This window comes from Microtus pennsylvanicus, chromosome 3, assembly GCF_037038515.1.
Source record: "Microtus pennsylvanicus isolate mMicPen1 chromosome 3, mMicPen1.hap1, whole genome shotgun sequence".
NCBI lineage: Eukaryota > Metazoa > Chordata > Mammalia > Rodentia > Cricetidae > Microtus > Microtus pennsylvanicus.
In genome coordinates this window covers 61,860,093-61,878,972 of record NC_134581.1, presented here as the reverse complement: position 1 = coordinate 61,878,972, position 18,880 = coordinate 61,860,093, and the positions used below count along the sequence as shown (strand labels likewise).

The 18,880-nt window shown below is 37.2% G+C and overlaps 1 protein-coding gene across 12 annotated transcripts in view; it reads right to left on the bottom strand.

Annotated features, from left to right (window-relative positions):
* Neo1 (neogenin 1) overlaps window positions 1-18,880 on the bottom strand; it is a 159,972-nt gene that overhangs the window by 22,097 nt on the left and 118,995 nt on the right. For 5 of the 12 annotated variants that reach the window (XM_075965707.1, XM_075965712.1, XM_075965702.1 and 2 more), the window contains 9 exons: window positions 18,446-18,556; window positions 17,344-17,538; window positions 12,990-13,085; window positions 10,211-10,434; window positions 9,991-10,129; window positions 7,903-8,010; window positions 6,547-6,741; window positions 5,933-5,965; window positions 2,934-3,002 (listed from right to left, as the gene is read on the bottom strand). In XM_075965707.1, the coding sequence (XP_075821822.1) occupies window positions 2,934-3,002; window positions 5,933-5,965; window positions 6,547-6,741; window positions 7,903-8,010; window positions 9,991-10,129; window positions 10,211-10,434; window positions 12,990-13,085; window positions 17,344-17,538; window positions 18,446-18,556 (1,170 nt within the window). The remainder of the gene's footprint in view (window positions 1-2,933; window positions 3,003-5,932; window positions 5,966-6,546; window positions 6,742-7,902; window positions 8,011-9,990; window positions 10,130-10,210; window positions 10,435-12,989; window positions 13,086-17,343; window positions 17,539-18,445; window positions 18,557-18,880) is intronic. The other 7 variants (XM_075965699.1, XM_075965708.1, XM_075965704.1 and 4 more) reach the window with 3 other exon arrangements.

Genomic DNA, 18,880 nt, shown 5'->3' with positions numbered 1-18,880 from the left:
TCACACAGGGAATTCCGGTCTTACACTTGGTTATAGAATGAGCTCCTGTCTCAAAAACTAATCAACCAATTAACCAGAAACAACGTAATTAAGAAGTAGGATGCTGTAGAAGGAACTTTTATCAAGAAGGCTGGGGAGACCGCTCAGTGGGTAAAGTGCTTTGACCTGAGTCTAAATCCCTGGCACCCACAAATAAACTAGACATGGTGGAATACAGTTATAACCTCAGTACTGGTGGGACAGGGACAGGCAGATCCCAGGGCTTGCCAGCCAACCAGTCTAGCTGATAAAAGGAGCACTAGGTTCCTAAATCAAACTTTTCTCGTTGTGTGGGAATCCCTTCCAACAACACTGGATTATCTGACCTTCCAACTTCAATTCTATGATTTTACAGACATTTAAGTACAGTGCTAAATCTGAGGCTGATTTAGAATGGCTTAAGAGCTTATTCTTTTACATTTGGTTCAATCATTTTTATCTTTCATTTCTAAGAAAAACTTAAGCAAATAACTTACACTGTAAATACTGACCTTCAATGAGATAACATTTTTCTATTTGGGAAAGACTACAGTACTAGAACCAATAAAATTAACCATACTGCTAACTTAACGCTGCTATCAACAGAAATACTAAGCTACTGGGCTAAATTCTTGCAAGATGGGACAGCCTGGCAAACCAAAAGCTAGGGAATTTGGGACATAAAGAACATCAGAGGTAAAAGTATTTCTTTTCTGCATTCAACACAAATAAGTTTTCATTTACTTGGATTTAACTTCTAATGTTATGAGTCAGACAAAAATATCTAAGAGTAAGAAGGGGCCATCAAAGGGGCTGTCAACACTCTTGCCTGAGATCATTGTTACATGTATTTCTATATGTCTGTCCTGGATTACTGAACAGTTTCCTTTTCCCCCTGATTTCATCTTCTTAGCTCTCAATCAATTCTTCATGGTTCTCAGACTAATAATAGCAGATACTGATAAATGGTAGTTTTAGTTTATCAGTACCATCAGACACTCTACATATGTGATTTATAGGAAAAAGTCCAGATTTCTTAGCATTGCTATCTGGGCTGTTGTCAGGCTAGTTCTAACCTACGTGCACACTCCACTCTACCTCCAGGCAGCAGGGCCCTAAGGAAAGCAGGTTATGCTGCTATGCCTTTGCATGTGCTGTTGGTGCTTCCCAGAACGTCTGATGCCCATCTTGACATTTAGCAGGTTTTTTCCTCTAAAGATTATTTTTAGTTACGTGTTTGTATTTGAGTGTCTGTGTACGTGTATGTGAATGCCTGTAGAGGCCAGAAGAGGGCACTGGACCTCCTGAAATTGGAGATATAGGTGACTGTTAACCATACAACCTGGATGATGGGAACTAAATTCCAATCTACTATATAAACAAGAAGTGCTCTTAATTACTGAGCCATCTCTCCATCTCTGAATCTTGTATGTACCTTTTAGGATATGGAATAGATAATATCTCTTTTTATAAAGCCTTCCTAATTTTCTATCAATTGCCTTTTTACTTTCTTCCTCCTATGGTCTGCTATAGAGTCTGAACCTTCAAAATACAAAGTACAAGTGGATATCTAAATGAAAGAAAAGACAGAGGAAAATTACTTCCTTACAGTCTTGACACTTATACTGTCTAAAGTCAAAATGCAACAAATGCATAAAGAAAAAAAACCCTAAACTATGGTAGTATATCTGTGGCTTTTGGAGCCTGTCCTGGAACTAGCTCTCTAGACCAGGCTGGTCTCGAACTCAGAGAGATCCGCCTGCCTCTGCCTCCCGAGTGCTGGGATTAAAGCGTGCTCCACCATTGCCCGGCAGTATAAAACTTTTAGAAGCATTCAAGTGTGTCTGGTTCTTCTAAATATCAGCTGATTTCCCCAAAGCATGAGCATTAGACAGACAGCCGAAGTGTACGAAGTTATTCACTGTACTCCCATGTTTATGACGAAGAGATGATGAGACAGTGAAAATTCTAGTGACTTCTTTTGGACACTTTACCACCTGGAGACTTATAGCTGGCATAGAATACCTGCATTTTAGGCTGCATGTGACAGTGAAAAAAGCGCAATCAGAAGACAGAGGTCTGAATTTTGGTTTTATGCCAGAATTAGCGAGTGGCCTCAGACACACCACTTTTCCACTGATTTTCTTACTATATCAGCTGGGAATAATGCAGTGTGTTCTCCTTAATTCCCGGAGTGCAGGAGCAGTGGTAAGTTTAAGTGTGAAAGTAACTCAGAAATGCTGAGTAACATTCTGTGGAGAAGGAAGTGACCTTTTAAGAAACAAAATTATTTATTTTTATTTAATGTATACAGGTGTTCTGCCTGCATGTATTTGTACATCACATTCACACAGGGCCCAAGGAGGCCAGAAGAGGATGTCAGATCCCTTTGAACTAGAGTCACAGACAGCTGTGAGCTACCATGTGTGTGCTGAGCAATGAACCCGGGTCCTCTGCTCTTAACCATGTCTACAGCACCAAGAAGGAAGTGTTACTCAACTGAGGGTACTAGCTTTCAGAATGGTAAAAAAGTAGAATTCCCCTCCCTCCCTAAAATTCACAAACTAAAAACAAGTAAAGGAGATGTTGAAATTCTAAACCAGTTCTCTGGCTTGTGACAGGTAATGGCTAATTCTAAACTCTTTTCTGGAGATAGTAGGGAACAGATGGTTTGTTTAGGCATCAATCTTGTCTCCTGCCAGCTACATGGAGAAACAAGATTCTATGATGACTAGGCTTCCCGTAGTAATTCAGCAACATTTGCCACAAAATGGGCAATGCTAGATCTGCTAAATGAAACACTACATCAACATGCCATAACCCAACACTGAACCTATAAAACACATTTGAAAAATTTAAGCAAAACTTCCATAATGTCTGTAGCAAGCTGAAAAAAGTCTTAGAGAGGGCTTTACCACTCATTGGAGGTTTGTAGTCAGATCCTAGGTCTGGCAGTCGGCTTCCTTTTCCTGCTGATCCTAAGGCTGAAGCAGAAGAAATCATGTCAATAACAAGTCAACATGTAGGTGTAACAGTCCACTTCACAGCTAGTTGAGTGCTTTCTAAACACAAATCACCTCAGTCTATTCAGTAACAAAATGTAACAACACAAATAATGGGCAAATGCAATTTGTGCTACCAAGGTAAACCAATAGCTTTCTGTGCAAGAAGGTATCTAGAAGACTGATGTCTCTGTTTCAAGGCCATGACCAGACTACCACTCTTGTTCAGAAGTGGAGGACTCTCCCATTTCTCTAGCCCAGGAAGTGAGGCTCAGAGCAGACATGTAGATGTAGCTTCTTTTTATAAAAGAAACCAAGGGAATAAGTGAAGCTGATGCTTGTACCAAACAACTGTATTCTCCAAAGGACTTGGTGATGCTGATCTAGCTTGGCTGGTGTCAGTACTGTTCTGGGGTTCCCCCCCCCCCCAGATTACGAAGTTGCCCTTCTAAATATAAAGTTAACCTAAGCAAGGGCAGGAAGGTAAGCAGAGATTCAAATCATATTCTCACTTTTCCTTTTCTTTCACCTAAGCATTAAAAAACAGAAAAAAACCAGCCTTCCTTTCAGTTGCTTACATAGGTCACTGTCATCTGATCTTAGCCCCAAGTTCAAATAAGTGAGGCTGCTGATTCAGGCCTGGGGTCTCCCTAAGCAGCAGACCCCAGGAGACAGAAACACCAGGTTTTTGATTTATAATCCTTATTCTTGGTTTTCAGTCTCTTCACATTTATACCAAAACTCCTTAGGGGAAGCCCTTCCTCCATAAAGTAAAGGTATTCCTCAATTCTGGCTAAGTTACTAGCCAGAAGTTAGTAGCAGCAAGCTCTTGAAAAGAGGCCCGCAAGAATGGTAAATACAAGCTACTCCATCCAGTTAATAGCACACAGTGCCTAAGAGACGGCCCTTGAACACCTGCTCCACCACACAGCAGTACTTTGATGTTGGGCAAGTTATTTCATCATTTGTGCCTCTTTTTCCTTAAGTTAAAGCAGGGATACCAAAAGCATCTACTTTAATACACTGCTGTGAGGCTAAATGAAAAATTAAGACCATGAAAAACTGTGAATACTACTTGGTGTGTAATAAATGATCCATAAATGTTAACTATTACTAACATAATAAATTCAGGGAAGAATATACTCTTTCCTTTTATGGAGGCAGAGCACATGGAGCGCTAGTAAACACTTTCGAGAGACAGTGTCACAAATAAAGCTTGATTACAAGTGTATTAAACTACATTTATTTCTGCAAAACATTAGCACTAATGTCAATTCCTCTTTCCTCTTATAAATTACCATATTTTAAAAGAAACAAAAGAAACCCAAATCTAAGGCTGTGTAAGTGGTTCATTTAATAGAATAAATCTAGAAGCTAAATATAATTTGGTATGTTCTCAGAAGCCAAAAACCTACATAAGAAAGGAAAAGAAGTTCTTAACTCCTATGGTACAGTTTCAGGATTTCTAGGGCATATTTTAATTTAATTTAGTCCCTGACCCCTTTTCTATTGTTCATACTTTATTACTTTATCCTCTTATTTCTGAGGCTATCATTTCTCCCAAGTGACACACACTACACATCAAGATTCCAGTTGTTCTTCATATGCTATTACCTCAGGCAAAATCTAATTGGCAGAGATACTTGACATTTTAAGGTTCTTCATATTTAAATGTTCATGATCATTATGCAGGCTACATTTAAATTAAACTTTCCAGAGCACTGCATCATGTAGGAAAATAAAACAAAACAAAAACCAAAAAATTGCCAGTGAACATGCTTTGCCAAGATTATTAGTTTATATTCCTGTATTTCCTAATATTTTCTTTAATAATTAAAGAATAAAAAAGAATTTCAAAGGATGAATCTAGTGCCCAAAACACCAAAAGGTAAAGAATTTTAAATAGCAGAGGCATGGAACAACTAAGTGTCGTGTAACAGTTACCAAGTGAAGGGAGAGAGCAAAGCACATTTATATTCTCTGCATATGCAATGTTGATTTGTGAAATCCCATTCTTGCAAATACTCACTAAAAACTATGCCTGCATTTTTCTCCCATGTACAACAAAAGACTTGTTCAATACAAACACATGTCCAAAGTCATGAAACTCAATGCCTCAAGTTCTGACTCTTTCTTGTATTAACTGAGATCCAAAAACCTTGTATTTCTGATTACTACTCTTAAACCATGAAAGAAATGAACAAATTTACTTTCAGCAGTCTTTTGCAGTATGGAAATCCTTAGGGATAAAAATCACAAAGTACAGCTACCATGCCACCAGAGCAATTACAATAAAAAAGTGCTGACCAATGGCTTCAAGACTGATGGCATCAAGGCTCATGCTTTGTAAGTGTCCAGGCCATGTATTTTTTATGCTTTTATAAAAAAGGCCATATTTAATATTTAAGAAAATAGAAAGAGCTGTAAATTAACATATTCCAAAGAATAAATTCTTGGTTGCAGATAAACACATATTTAACAGAATTTATGTATGTGAGAAGGAAAATATGGTATTTGCTGAATTTGATATTAACTTCTCATTTAAAGAAATAAAATTCTAAATGTTACAAATAAGGAAGGTTGGTATACTGATCACATTACGCCTCAAATGCTTATCATTGTTTATAACACTAGCATCTTAATACCTAAGGATAACCTGACATTCACTTAAGGCCAGCCTTGAGGTTATCCAACTCAGTTTTCTTCCACCAATGGATTTAGCTTTTAAGTAAATCCCTCAGCTTTTCAGACATCCCAAGGGAAATAAACATGGACTCAACTCTACTTTGGCCAATAAGTATGTGTGTGGTATTTAACACATGGTACTAATTTTCATGGGGAAAAGATGAAACAAAAAGCTCATAATAGGTCACAAAAGAGAGAAATGAGAGAGAGGCCATCTACTCATTTACCTTGGTCATTAGGCATTTTATCAGAGGAGTCCGCTGACAGGCCAAGCACAGGGGAAGAGGAAACAAGAGCAAGGATCACCAGCTTTGAAGATGGACAGACAGAAGTTTTAAAGGAAAAAATAAAATTCCCACAAACTTCCAAATAAATTGACAATAGAAATTTAGATTTCCATATTTCCACAGACTCAGCACCCAACTCAATTTTATTATCTAAGCTTGCTTGGCTTATTATTTTATATTCATTTTCTTGAGCTTTACATAAACAACCCCTTCCAGTCTCATTCTCTACAAAGATTGCAATGTAACGTTTTTATGTTAAGAGCCTGCGTGTGTTGAAAGATCATCTGTCACAATAATATGTAGTATAACTCTATGGAAACCAAAAGAATCACTTCAATTCTTCTGCTCAGATATGTAGAGCCAAAGTTCCTGCCTACGTGGACTGGGAGAGTATGGATTTGGCAGTTAGTGGGTAGGAGACGAATTCTTTGGAAGTCTTCACAGTGAGGCTGGGAAGTTCATTACCAGCATTCTCCACACTACCCACAGTTTCTATATGCTGCAGCCCCACTCTTTAGACAGCATATTGAAACCCTTGGCTCAGGGAGCTTTACCTTTAGGTGTTCTGAACTGGACAGCTTCAGACATGGGCCCCATGCCTTTGGAGTTCCGGGCCTGGATTTTGAAGTAGTATGGTGTATCAAGTGTTAACTCTTGAATCTGGTGAGTCAGTCTGTTTCCCACAACAGGTTCAATGACCCAGTCATGTATCTCTGCATTCACATCTGTGCTGTAATAGATGATGTAACCTGTCCAAAGCAATTAACAGAAAAAGAAATCCCATTTCTGTTTTTCTTTTTGCAATCAGGGAGTCAATAAGTGCCTATGATTTAAAATAATATAGTTCTGAGACTTAGGAATGGTATGACATGATCAATTAGCTCCAACCAACGTCATCTCTTAGGAGAAAAATGCTTGTCAGACTGGAAAACCTCTGACAAAGTTCTAAAATTGGGACAGGTGAGGCCACAGAAACATGTCACCAGATACTTCCACCAGGGGGCACTCAATCCCCATAGACGAGGCAGAAGCCTACCTGACTGCAAAAAAGTGATTTATTGTTTAGGGTTTTAAAAGACAAAGTAAAAAGTAATCGGAGTCAAGGTATTTCTTTTACAGAAGAGGTAATGTAGGATCCTAAAAAAAAACAAGAAACAAAGCCTAGAATTTACAGAAAAGGACATCGTATTCAAAGTTATAGGAACACGATAGAGCACCCCTTTAGTCCCCGCAACTGTGAAACAGCTACAGAGTGAGTTGCAGCCAGGGCTATACAGAGAAATCCTGTCTCAAAAAACCAAAGCAGACAGACAACCCCCACCCTCCCCACTCCCCACCCTATCCCACCCCCGCCAAAACCCACACAAAACAAAAACAAAGTTACATGAACAAAATGCTAAGAAACACATTATCTTTCTCAGTCTTTAGGCCACCTTCCTCATATTTCAAAGGGTAAACTGGTTCTTCAGGACACTACTAATATGGCAGAGGCTCCAAGCAGCAGACAGTATCTTCTCTATTATGGGAAAATTTCTCTCCAAAGCCCAAGAGGAAAAAAAAAAACCTCCAGTTCCTTTGTAGACCTAGGATATTCAAGCTTTTAATTCTAGTAGTGAGAGTACGGAAACCTGAAGCAGCAGAGTTTGGGATACTGGTGGTTTAAAAGCCTAATGGGTTTAAGGGGCTTTAGCGTAGAACAAAGGCTGTACGCACACTCTAGCCCCACAAAATATTGTTAAGCCAAACTACTGGCTGGCCACTCAATTCCGTGCTACTCTGGGCAGATTGCACTCCCTGCTCCAATTTCAAGGACCAACATGGCTCATAGCACTCCCTACAATGACCACACTCCCACTTCTACTGACAAAACAGCTCTTGCCTGGAGTCGTGCATGGTCTAAGGCATCTCACCTGTAATCTTGCCGTTAGCTTCAGAGGGAGGCTGCCAGTTCACTATTATGGTCCTAGGTTTTCCTTCTTTACTCACAACGGTCACATCTTTAGGTGGAGAAGTAGGAACTACAAAACAACAAATACTGTCCACTTCAATATAATTCACAATTTTCCAACTCTTTTCATTGATAAGGCACAGTAAATGTATAGGACAAAGACAAAACCCCCTGGTTTCAATACCTCAAGTCTATGTGTAACCAACCATTTCTAAGAAAAAGAAGACTATACAAAGTATCAAAGGAAAAACAGAACAAAACAAATACTATGAGGAGAGAGAATGGGCCTGTGGGCTGGAGCCAGGGATACATACTCAAGGGAATCAAAGGCCACTGCTTTCAAGCACAGACTTCTGTTTGGCATTGTACAATCACATCTCCTTAAGGCTACAAGCTAGAAAGGCTTGTGTAGTCAGGACACCAAACTGAGAACAGTTACATAACTGGCCCTAGATTGTTTCCTCTCATTGATTTGGCTTATCTGGTAGGACATTTTAAAGTGTAAAATAGTTTTCTCTCTTGCTTCAAGCCAATTTTCTTATGGCTTTTAAGAGCTCAATTCCCTCTAAGAAAAAATTTACAATTTGGTATTTTTCATTTTAAGCTCTCACTGAAAGCATACCACCAACTGCTGATATTACTGCTCTAAATAAAACCTGTTCATCATCAGAAAAGCCAACAAGAAAATGACCTTTCTATATTATACCCAAGAACTTTAAATGTAACGCATGAGTAGGAAAATGCTCAAATCAACTTCCTAAAACACTGGGAGTTCCAATATAAGATGGGAAAGCCTAGTGAAACAAGCATCCTAAGGGAAAACAAAAATTTCACTTATTAGTCAAGAAGCTGGAAGTAAAGCAAAAAGATATTATTAAAATAGAGGAGCTGAATGTAGTGGTGCACACCTTTAATTCTAGCATTCCTGAGGCAGAGGCAGGCAGGATATCTGTGAGCTGAATGTCATCTTGATCTATACAGTGAGTCTGAGAACAGCAAGGGCTACACAGTGAGACTATGGCTCAAAACAAAGCCAAAACAACAAGCAAGCAAGTAAACAAACAAAAGAAACAGAAAAGAAAGCAAACTAATGACTATTTACCCTTTTATATACTATATTCCTAACTTTGCAGTTCAGTCCCCTTTCCTGTAGAAATTCCAAGCAACTGTGCAGAACACCCAGACTAGTGTATACAGAATGTGGAAGTTTAGTTTTTCATTATGCCAGAAACAGGCCAAACTATACAGATTCCCAAGGTCATTTATATCATCACAGCAAAGCCCAAAGGAAGTGAAAGAAGGGGTTTAAAGAGAGTCAGAAAAAAGAAACAGATCTCAAGGCTAGCAGCATACTCTTCCTTTAATCTGCTTAGTTATCTTCTCTCCCTTACGTGTACTTACAAATACCAAAGGCTAGTTCAGTTAAAAATCTTATTGAGCTGCTTTCCAATAAAGCCCTGGTCTACCAGTAAAGTGTTCAGACTAGGCAAGCAAGGCTGAGCAACTGCTTGGTCAAGGGCAGGTCAATTTATTTTTTTCAATTTCAATTTGTCAGTGAAGCAGGATTAATGACAATAATCTCTTATATCTACCCACAAGCTTTTCCATCTGTTCCTCATTTTACCTTATAATACTCTTTTAAGTAGAAAAGGGGTCGATTCCACCCAAAATGGAAGAAACTGAGATTCAAAAGGATTAGATAACATGCTCATGTGAGCACAGTCAAAAGAAAGCTGACCTGAGATTAAATTCAAGTCTCTTAATTTCTTAAACCTAGACTGTCTTGGATTATACTATTCTGCTGTTTACTAATGTTCTGGCAAAGTGATCCAAACATCCACAATAGTTGAAATGGAAAATAAAACTCAAATGCAGCTGTCCACTGGGTTCTGTAGAGATGTCAGCATGTGTCCTCCCCTTGCACATTAAAGATGGTGATAAGATGTCCCATGGCTGAGAATGTGGCACAACAACAGTGTGAACTTCTACAGGTTTTCATAGTTTACAAAGAAAAGAAATGCCACATGACATGGATTTACACTATACATACCTAATTCAAACGTAGCTCCATGAGCTGTCATACTCCATGTGCTTGATCTTCTACCTTTGGTCACCATCACAGAGAATTCATATAACGTATTCGGCTTTAAGCCAGTAACCAAATAGCTTAAAGTTGTTGCATTTGCAGTCTGGAAAAGTATGAATCAAGAACTTTAAAACAAAAAAACACTACTGATTAGCTTTTTTCACCCATAGCAAACGTTTAGTACCTTATACTTGGTGTTTGCTGGGATGTTGGTCTTCCACCGGACTGTGTAGTAGCGGGAATCTGTAATCTTCTGGTGTTTGGGCAGGGAGTTGTCCGCCCATGTAATCCTTATGGTGTCATGACTCAGAATGGAAGCCTGAACTCCCACTGGTGGCATCATGGGAGTGGGATCTGGCACTGGAGTGTATGGAGCATTAATAACAAATAAATCAACTTCAGAAGTGTCTGGGTAAAAAGTAATTAAGAAAGGGAAGTGGCATTTTAACATAAACAAAAATAAAAGGGAATGCGGGAAATATAATGAAATGGAAGATGAGAAATGGAGAAAAAGAAAGAAAATCCAGAGTTAATAGATAGCCCTCATTCATTCAGAATATTTCTACTGTGTTTTTGTTGTTGTTGTTTGTTTGTTTTTGGAAAAGAATTGCAGAAAATGTTAAGCAAATTAGTACTTGACTATATTCTCAACAATACTCTAAACATTGAAAAATGGTAATTGAGTGATTGTGTTAAAATATATATGCTTGAATTTTTGTTGAAGTAACTGAAAACATTACTTACTGTCAAAGGATCATAGAAAATAAAAACTGCTCTTAAAATCCAGAGTATAATACCCAAACAAGCAATAAAACGCTCATGTTCTGTTTCAGATTTTAGTAACATTTATTGCATAGGACATGAGTTACTAGTGCCCATCACTGGACATATGATGGTTCGTCTCTCAAAGCTGAATGTCAGTCTATGGTTAAGCAAATTCAGGCTTGCTGGCATTTTGAGAGCAGAGGCAGTAGAGATAGGACTCACAGCTGAATAAATCCAAACACTCATCTTCCTTAAGAGAAGGTAAACTAACACCAAGTTGCACTGTCTGCTGTATTTTCTCCAGCAGTCAGAATAAGGTAGAGAACAAGTCCCCATCAGTTACAATGCGGTAATTATCATGGGTTCAAGTGGCCACAGCACTGCCAGGATCACAGCGCTTGTCTGAGGAAAGGAAGAGCATACTATTGCTCTGTTCAATACAGCAAATGCACTCTTTATTGCAAAACAGAGAGGACAGTGAGTAAAAAAACAATTATCAAGGGCCACAGCTGGAGTGCAGGAGAGTGGGATCTCTGGGTTTTCCCACCTCCTAGCTAGATTTTCTAAATACACACACTTGTATTAAAAGTTATTATTTTAAAATAATTTATTTTAAAAATTCAGGTTTTAAATGTTGTTTCCCCATATAGTTAACGTGACTGGTTTTATATATAACTAAAAATTGGAAATGACACAGTCCCTGTTTATGAAAAATTGCTACACTAAAGAAATCATCTTCATGTGTGTATTTTCTGCACAATGAATACTAAAAATAACAGAGGGGCAGTCTAAGGTTTTGTTCTAAGGCTTGTCAGAATACATACTAATTAGTTACAATGAACCTTTATATGCAGAAATAATTATTCTTTAAGGAACATCTTATATGTGACAACTCCTGTGTAAAATAATCAAATTACACGACTTAGAAGCATTTCCTTGTACATTTATAATATTTCTGCATTCTTAAACCATGTGAAAGAAAAAATTCTTTTCTATTGTAGTTCAATTTAAGAAGGCAAAGGTCACTTTTTGAGTATTTTTTTTTTCTGGGACACCTAAACTATTTCTAACAGAACTTTTAAGTGGTAGGTACACAGGCCAGAATCATGGAGTAATGATGTTTGTACAAAGTAGAGGCTTTAAAAAAACGGACAAAGATGATCTTTTAGTAAGCAAGAACACTGCCAAGTCTGTACAGTTACTTAAAGCATCCTTATGTCGGCTTGTGATACTGACACAAAGTCATGGTCAACCAATGGAGAAATGCATTTATAAAAAGAAATTCTTTTGTATTTAGGATTCTATAAAATTATGTCTATGAGTGTTTTGCCTGTATGTATGTATATGCATCATGTGTGTGCCTCGTGCTCTCAAAGGGCAGAGGAGGGAGTCAGATTCCTGAAACTGGAGTTATGGATGGTTGTGAGTCACCATGAAGGTGCTGGATATGGGATCCAGGTCTTCTGGAAGAACAAGTGTTCTTTACCACTGAGCCATCTCAACAGTTTCCAGTTCTAGGATTGTTAAAAAGTTCACAACTCTAATATACTGATTTCAATAAATTTTCTCATTCAGATCTAAGAAGTTTTACAACAGTACAGAAATTTTACATTATATTTATATTCTTTCAAAGATATTTAAAATGTTATGAGTGATTACTGATCTCTTATAATAAATATAGCTGATCATATGGGTAGTGCCTTTGATTTTTATCCCTTTACATGAACTTTATGAAGGACACAGAAAAAATATTTTCCTAACCAACTCAGATATCTGGCCATAAACAAATGTTAGCTTCACATTTGTTTATGGCCAGATATATACACTTATTGATATGCTATGATGTGTAACCAATATTAATATGTGTGTGTATATATATATAAAACCCTTCATTTTTAATTCATTATAGTTATACCATGTCTAAAAGATGAATTATAGTTAATTTTCTCAAACTATATATTCTAGATTCTAACATATTAAAAACATGTATATATCTACAAAGAATAGCTTACATGACAGACAATAGTTTAAATGAGAAAACCAGGAACTAACAGAATTCTGTACAAAGAAGGCCAGCTTATTACTCATCCCAAGTCTGCATTCCGAGTTGCCATGTATTTTTCCTTCACAAACACCCATCACACTCTACATAAGCAGCTGTGAAAGTGCAGATGACCAAAAGAGACAGGATGCCCTACCTGTGTGAGGTCTGGTCACAGCACTCTCATAAAGGGGGATGCCTTCGCCAACATTGTTGAATGCTTTCAGGGTAATCACATAATGAGAGCTTGGATCTGAGGGAAAGAAGTCAAAACAATTTTTTTAATGTTCTCTACAGGATTTAAGAAATACAACAGTGTTTAACTAATCATGAAAAATTCATAAAAGGGTTAGAGTTTTTAATGGGATTGGTTATTTTGGGATATGAAGAGATGTGGAGATAGCAGTACATGAGGACAAAAAAAATGGTTGCATCAGTTTCTTGGATTTAGTCTTCAGAGTGGAGGTAGACTATGTTTCCTCTCCTGGAGTTTACTAAGGTTTAAGATGCACATTGTATGGTATAAGGCTATTGTGTACCAGAAGCCTTCAGGTGCAGCTTGAAATTAAACCCCTTCTATCCCGAACCACAACAGCTGAGGTAGAGAAACAGGAAATAAACTAAGAGTGCCAAATGTCTCCAACATTCCAGGGAATCTCCTAATCCAGAGCAGCCAACTTCTTGATAAGACAAGACATACCCAGGATTTGATGGCCTGTAGGTAATTCCATAAAATGAAGAGAACAAGCTCTCTAGGGCAGTGTTTCTCAACCTGTGGGTCTGAACCCTCATAGGGTTGCAGTTCAGACATTCTGCATATCAAAATTTACATTATGATTCAATGTCAGCAGCAAAATTACAGTTACAAAGTAGCAACAAAATAATTTTATGGTTTGGGGTCACCACAACAGGAGGAAGTATATTAAAGGGTTGCAGTATTAAGGCTGAGAACCATGGTTCTACGGGATCCTTCAAAATTTCTTCTTAAATTCCAAGAGGTGGCATTAATCAACAGGTTGGACAGCATTTACAAGATAGAACCTGAGAGTCATTAAGCCCTCCCTTCTTGCTGGACAGTGGTGGCACACACCTTTAATTCCAGTACTCGGGAGGCAGAGGCAGGTAGATATCTGTGAGTTTGAGGCCAGTGTGGTCTACAAGAGCTAGTTCCAGGAAAACTAGGGCTGTTACACAGAGAAATCATTTCAAAAAAACAAAACAAAAAAAAAAAAAAAGAACTTTCTTCTTGGCAAACAAACAAGACTTTCTGATTCTGTTCCTCACTATTTCTCCTTTTTCTCAGTGTTTCCTCTTCCCAGGTCGCCACCATTCCCCATTCTGAGGGCACTTTCAACCCTCTCCCTATACACACATTAACCTATCCATTCAGAAGGGTTCATTTTACAAAGGTAACCCCTCTAGTTATATCACCTGTATCACCCATTCCCCCTTAGAACTGTGAATACATCATCATCATTTGGGGTTATTGAGACAGGGATTCATGCAGTCCTAGCTGGCCCTGAACTTGCTATGTAGCTGAAGTTGGTCTTGAACTCTGGCTCTTTCTGCCTCTACTTCTTGATTGTTAGGATTATATGTACATGCCACCATGACCAGCTCTCAGATATTTTTAAAATGTATTCTTCCTAATAGCTGCATAATGTCTTTTTCTTTGCTTTCTCTCTATACAGTGTCTCAGGCACTGTAGTTTTCAATAATCATCTGTTAACTGATCAAAAAAAAAAGGTTTGGGCAAAAGGATACCAAGTTTAGTTTAAATTTTGGGCCAGGTGGAATATGGGTTACAATCTAGATGCAGGTGTCCAGTGGGCAGATGCTTGTATTGAACATGAAGTTCAGAAGAGACCTTAAGTTAGATGAATTCCTAAATAAACTTCTTCATCTTTGACTTCTTTCACTCAATATTTTATGAATCTATTAGACTAGTAAACCCATTTTATTTTATGCCAAACTTATTTTGTTTTTGCTATTTCTCAACATACATAATTCTTTTCTAATAGAGTCTACTGCTTATTCTCTTTAGCATAATCTGTGTTGTTTCTTGCTGCTCTGTTTCAAACACTATTCTGGTTCAAGCTTTCAAGCCCAGCTAAATTTCTTTGTGGACTGTTTTATGTACCTTGTTCAGGTTTTCCTGCTCTGAATGAGCACACTTCACTTCAACTTACTTTACTGTTTCCTATGTTTTCCTTTGGTTCTTCCACGAGACTGAAAGTTTCAGGAAGTCAAGGACTAAGTCCTGACTGCACTGTAAAGGACTTTTATTTTAGAAGTCTCATAAGGGAAACAGTAGGAGGCTGGCCATCACAGGAACATTTTTATCCACTGAAAAGCTTTGGTTTACCTATCCAACAATTGCTTATAAGACTACTCATGTGGAGAAGCCTCCTGGGTTTAGTTGATCTGTCTCTTTTTAGAAAGAAAAACAGAAAATATATTTTGTTTTTGACTACATTTATAAAATATTGCCTATTTTCTTCCATTAAAAATTTGGTAACTCATTTGTCAGGCACTTAAAACTGTTCTTAGAAAAGGTGTTTAAAAAAGCAATGGTTTGAATAAAAAAATCAGCAGAGATTATGAATTAAGAGACAAGTTTTTCAGAGAAATATTAACAGTGACAATCCAATTTGGAAAAGTTATACACACCCAACTCAATTCATTATCATCTTACTATTATAATATTTACTTTAAAAATTACATTTATTTATTTCTATGTATAAGTGTGTGGTTATGCACAAGCTACAGCACATGTATGATGTCAGAGGACAACTTGCACAGCTGGCACTCTCCATACACTATATGGCTCCTGGGAATCAAATTCAGATTGTTGGGCTTGGTAGCAAGTACCTTTACTTGTGGAGTCAATTGCTGTTCACAATTACTATTATAAGAAATTAGTAATTCTGACTTATTTGCTTTTAAAATTAACTGAGATATAAGTAGTATAAAATAAATGTATTTAAATGGATAGTAAGTTTTGATAAATTTATATATCAATGTAATTTATACCTAAGTAGAGAAATTAAGACATTTCCAAATAGCTATGCTCTTGCCATCAACTCTTAGTACTCAGGGTTCTATGGAACCACTGGTCATAATTTGTCACTTATAGATAAATTTTGTCTATTCTGAATTTCATAAAAACACAATAACAGACTATATTATCTTGTGTTTGGCTTTTTACTCAGTATGTTTCTTTAACTCATTTCTGCTATGTGTACTGATAGCCAATTCCTTTTAATTACTGAGTTATTTCCATGAAAGGATATTAATTTACTAATAATTAATAATGATAGAAATTTGTAATTCTGCCCCCTTGAGGCTATTATAAGTAAAGCATTCTTTTCAAGCTTTTAAGTGGTCATGTGCTTTTATTTCTCCTGGTTAAGGATCTATGAGTAGAGCTGCAAGGTTGTATGGCAAACTTCATAAGAAAGCTCTATTTTATAAAGTAGTTGTACTATCAGTATTTTTACCAACAACTGTGAGAATTCTAGAGAACGTACAGGTTTTTTTTTTTGAGATTTTATACTTGCAATTCTCTGACAACTAAAACCATTCATATGTCTTCTTTTGCATAGTGTCTATCCAAGCCTTCTGTTCATTTTGACTGGGTTTTCTTTTTACTGAGTTATAATAATTTTTATATATTCCAGGCTAAAACTCTGTCAGAGTAGCTAATATTTTCTTCACATCTGTGGCTTACCTTTTCATTTCATTTTTATTGATTTTTTTCAACTACTGGAATCTTAAGATTCACCAGTAACTACATATATAAAAACACTTACTAGTAGGTGAGTTTGATGGGAAACAAGATATCTGCACAAAAATCAAGTTATTTCCTTAGTGAAACACATACTAATTACAAAGAAAAGTGATAATTAGCATCAGATACCATTTAGTATGTCTAATATGAAGCACTAAGAAAAACCCAACACTTGTCATTCCAGAGGTAATGTGAAAATGCTAGACAAGTCAAATCTGAGGGACATAAATTGCATATATATGTATTTCTAATCGTCTTTCACCAAGGTCAGGGAAAACACAACACAGAACTGGTTCTAAATCAAGGCTAATGAGACACAATGATTAAACACAGACCCTGAACCAGAAAGTTGCATTTTCCTTTTGTCATTAAGGACAATGGTGAGAAAAGTGTCAAATATGAAGATTTTGTCTCAACTTTAAAGTCTTTATTTCAATAAGTAGACTATTTAGAACAATTTTAATAGCATTTCATGTTAAAGCTAATGATTAGTGAGAACCGTCATGTCTGCAACTGAATTTATGCTTCAGGGGAAATGTGTATACAGGAAAACAGAAAAGGACAAAGGAAATGTGGAGAAATGTTAATCCTGCATATGCTAGGATCTAAGGAGAATATGGAAAAATCCTTTCCACAAGTGTTGCAATTTTTCTGCAAATAATATAATGAAAGTTATAAAGAAATCACATGCATGACTATCTCTTTTACTTAGCAAACATACCCAGGTTTTCAATGGTGTAATAACGTTGTTTATAGTCCACTTTGATGGTCTGTGCATGAGGGCTGCCAATGCCATAACCGATGGCATAACCTCGAACCACAATGTTCTGGTTCTCTGGAGGAGTCCAGCTTACTACGATGCTAGTGACAAGTGGACGGACATGAAGAGAGCTAGGCACTTCAGGAACACGAGATTCTGAGAAGGAGCAAAAACAAAAATGAAATGTACTTTCTTGTAAAATGTTTCACTATCCTTGGGGGAATGATGTTTTGCTCCTGTCACAATAGTGGGCTTTAATAAATTTCTCCCCATTTCGGATCAAGAATTCAATGAGAACCTGTAACTACAGTGAGATATAGCTAGTGGTTTTTATTTTTTTCTGAGACCCAAATGGTTGCTCATTCCACTCCCTAAACTCTATAGGTGTAATGAGAAAGGTATGTCACCAACAAATTAGAAACCTGCTGTTAAAAGGTCGATCAAGTATCATATAACAACAATGGCACCAATTATTTCTTTACCTAATCAATGATCTAGAAAAAAATGACACTGAAGTCACAACTGATTCAGTCATTAGATTTAAAAGGTGACAGTTTTTTAAGGCATCTTTCATGCATATTACTCAAGGCATAAATTGCTACCTTAGTTCAAACTCAGAATAGGAATATAGGTCTTTGATCTCCCCAAATCTAGCACCATCACTGCTAAAGGAACTTACTACACATAACCACATGGAGTTATGTATAAAACAAATAGGTGAGAAAAGGCACAAGGTTTCCAGGTCTCAGAAAAAAAGGGAGCTGCAAATGAAATATAGGCACAATGGATGTGGCTCACCCTTAAATTTTAGATTATCTATTTACTTACTGGCTTCAGTAAAGAAACCCAACTTCAAATGTCTGTACATTTTATTGTTCTGAGCCTGCTATCTCTGATACTTTTTTTACAATGTCTGGAAAACAACCCCTTTAGGAACTCTGTTGCTTCACAAAAACAACAGCAGTATGTCACACTAGCTTCCACAAGCTTAAGCCAAAGTCAGTGGCTTTCCAATCTGATTAATTGACAATAGTTAACCATGTGCCATTGTGTTTAATCTTACCATCTAGGTCACTTTCAAAAGTTTCAGCAGACAGCCAATCAGTTGCTGGTCCTGTACCATTGACTGTGAGAGCAGCTACTCGGAAGTTATATTCTGTCCCCCGATCAAGACCTGTGAATCAAATAACAAAAAAAAGATAAGCTGAAACAAGAGATTTGGAAAACAGAAAGTTAGTAGTATCCTATAAAATGAAATATCTCTGATGTGGGATTTCCTCTGTATGCTCTGGTTACCATTAATGAATAAAGAAACTGCTTTGGACCTATAGCAGGGCAGAACTTAGCGAGGCAGGGAAAACTAAGCTGAATGCTGGGAGGAAGAAGGGCAGAGTCAGAGAGAAGCCATGGAGCCATTGGAGACAACGCTGGTTGGAATCTTGCCGGTAAGCCACAGCCATGTGACGATACACATATTAATAGAAATGGGTTAAATTAA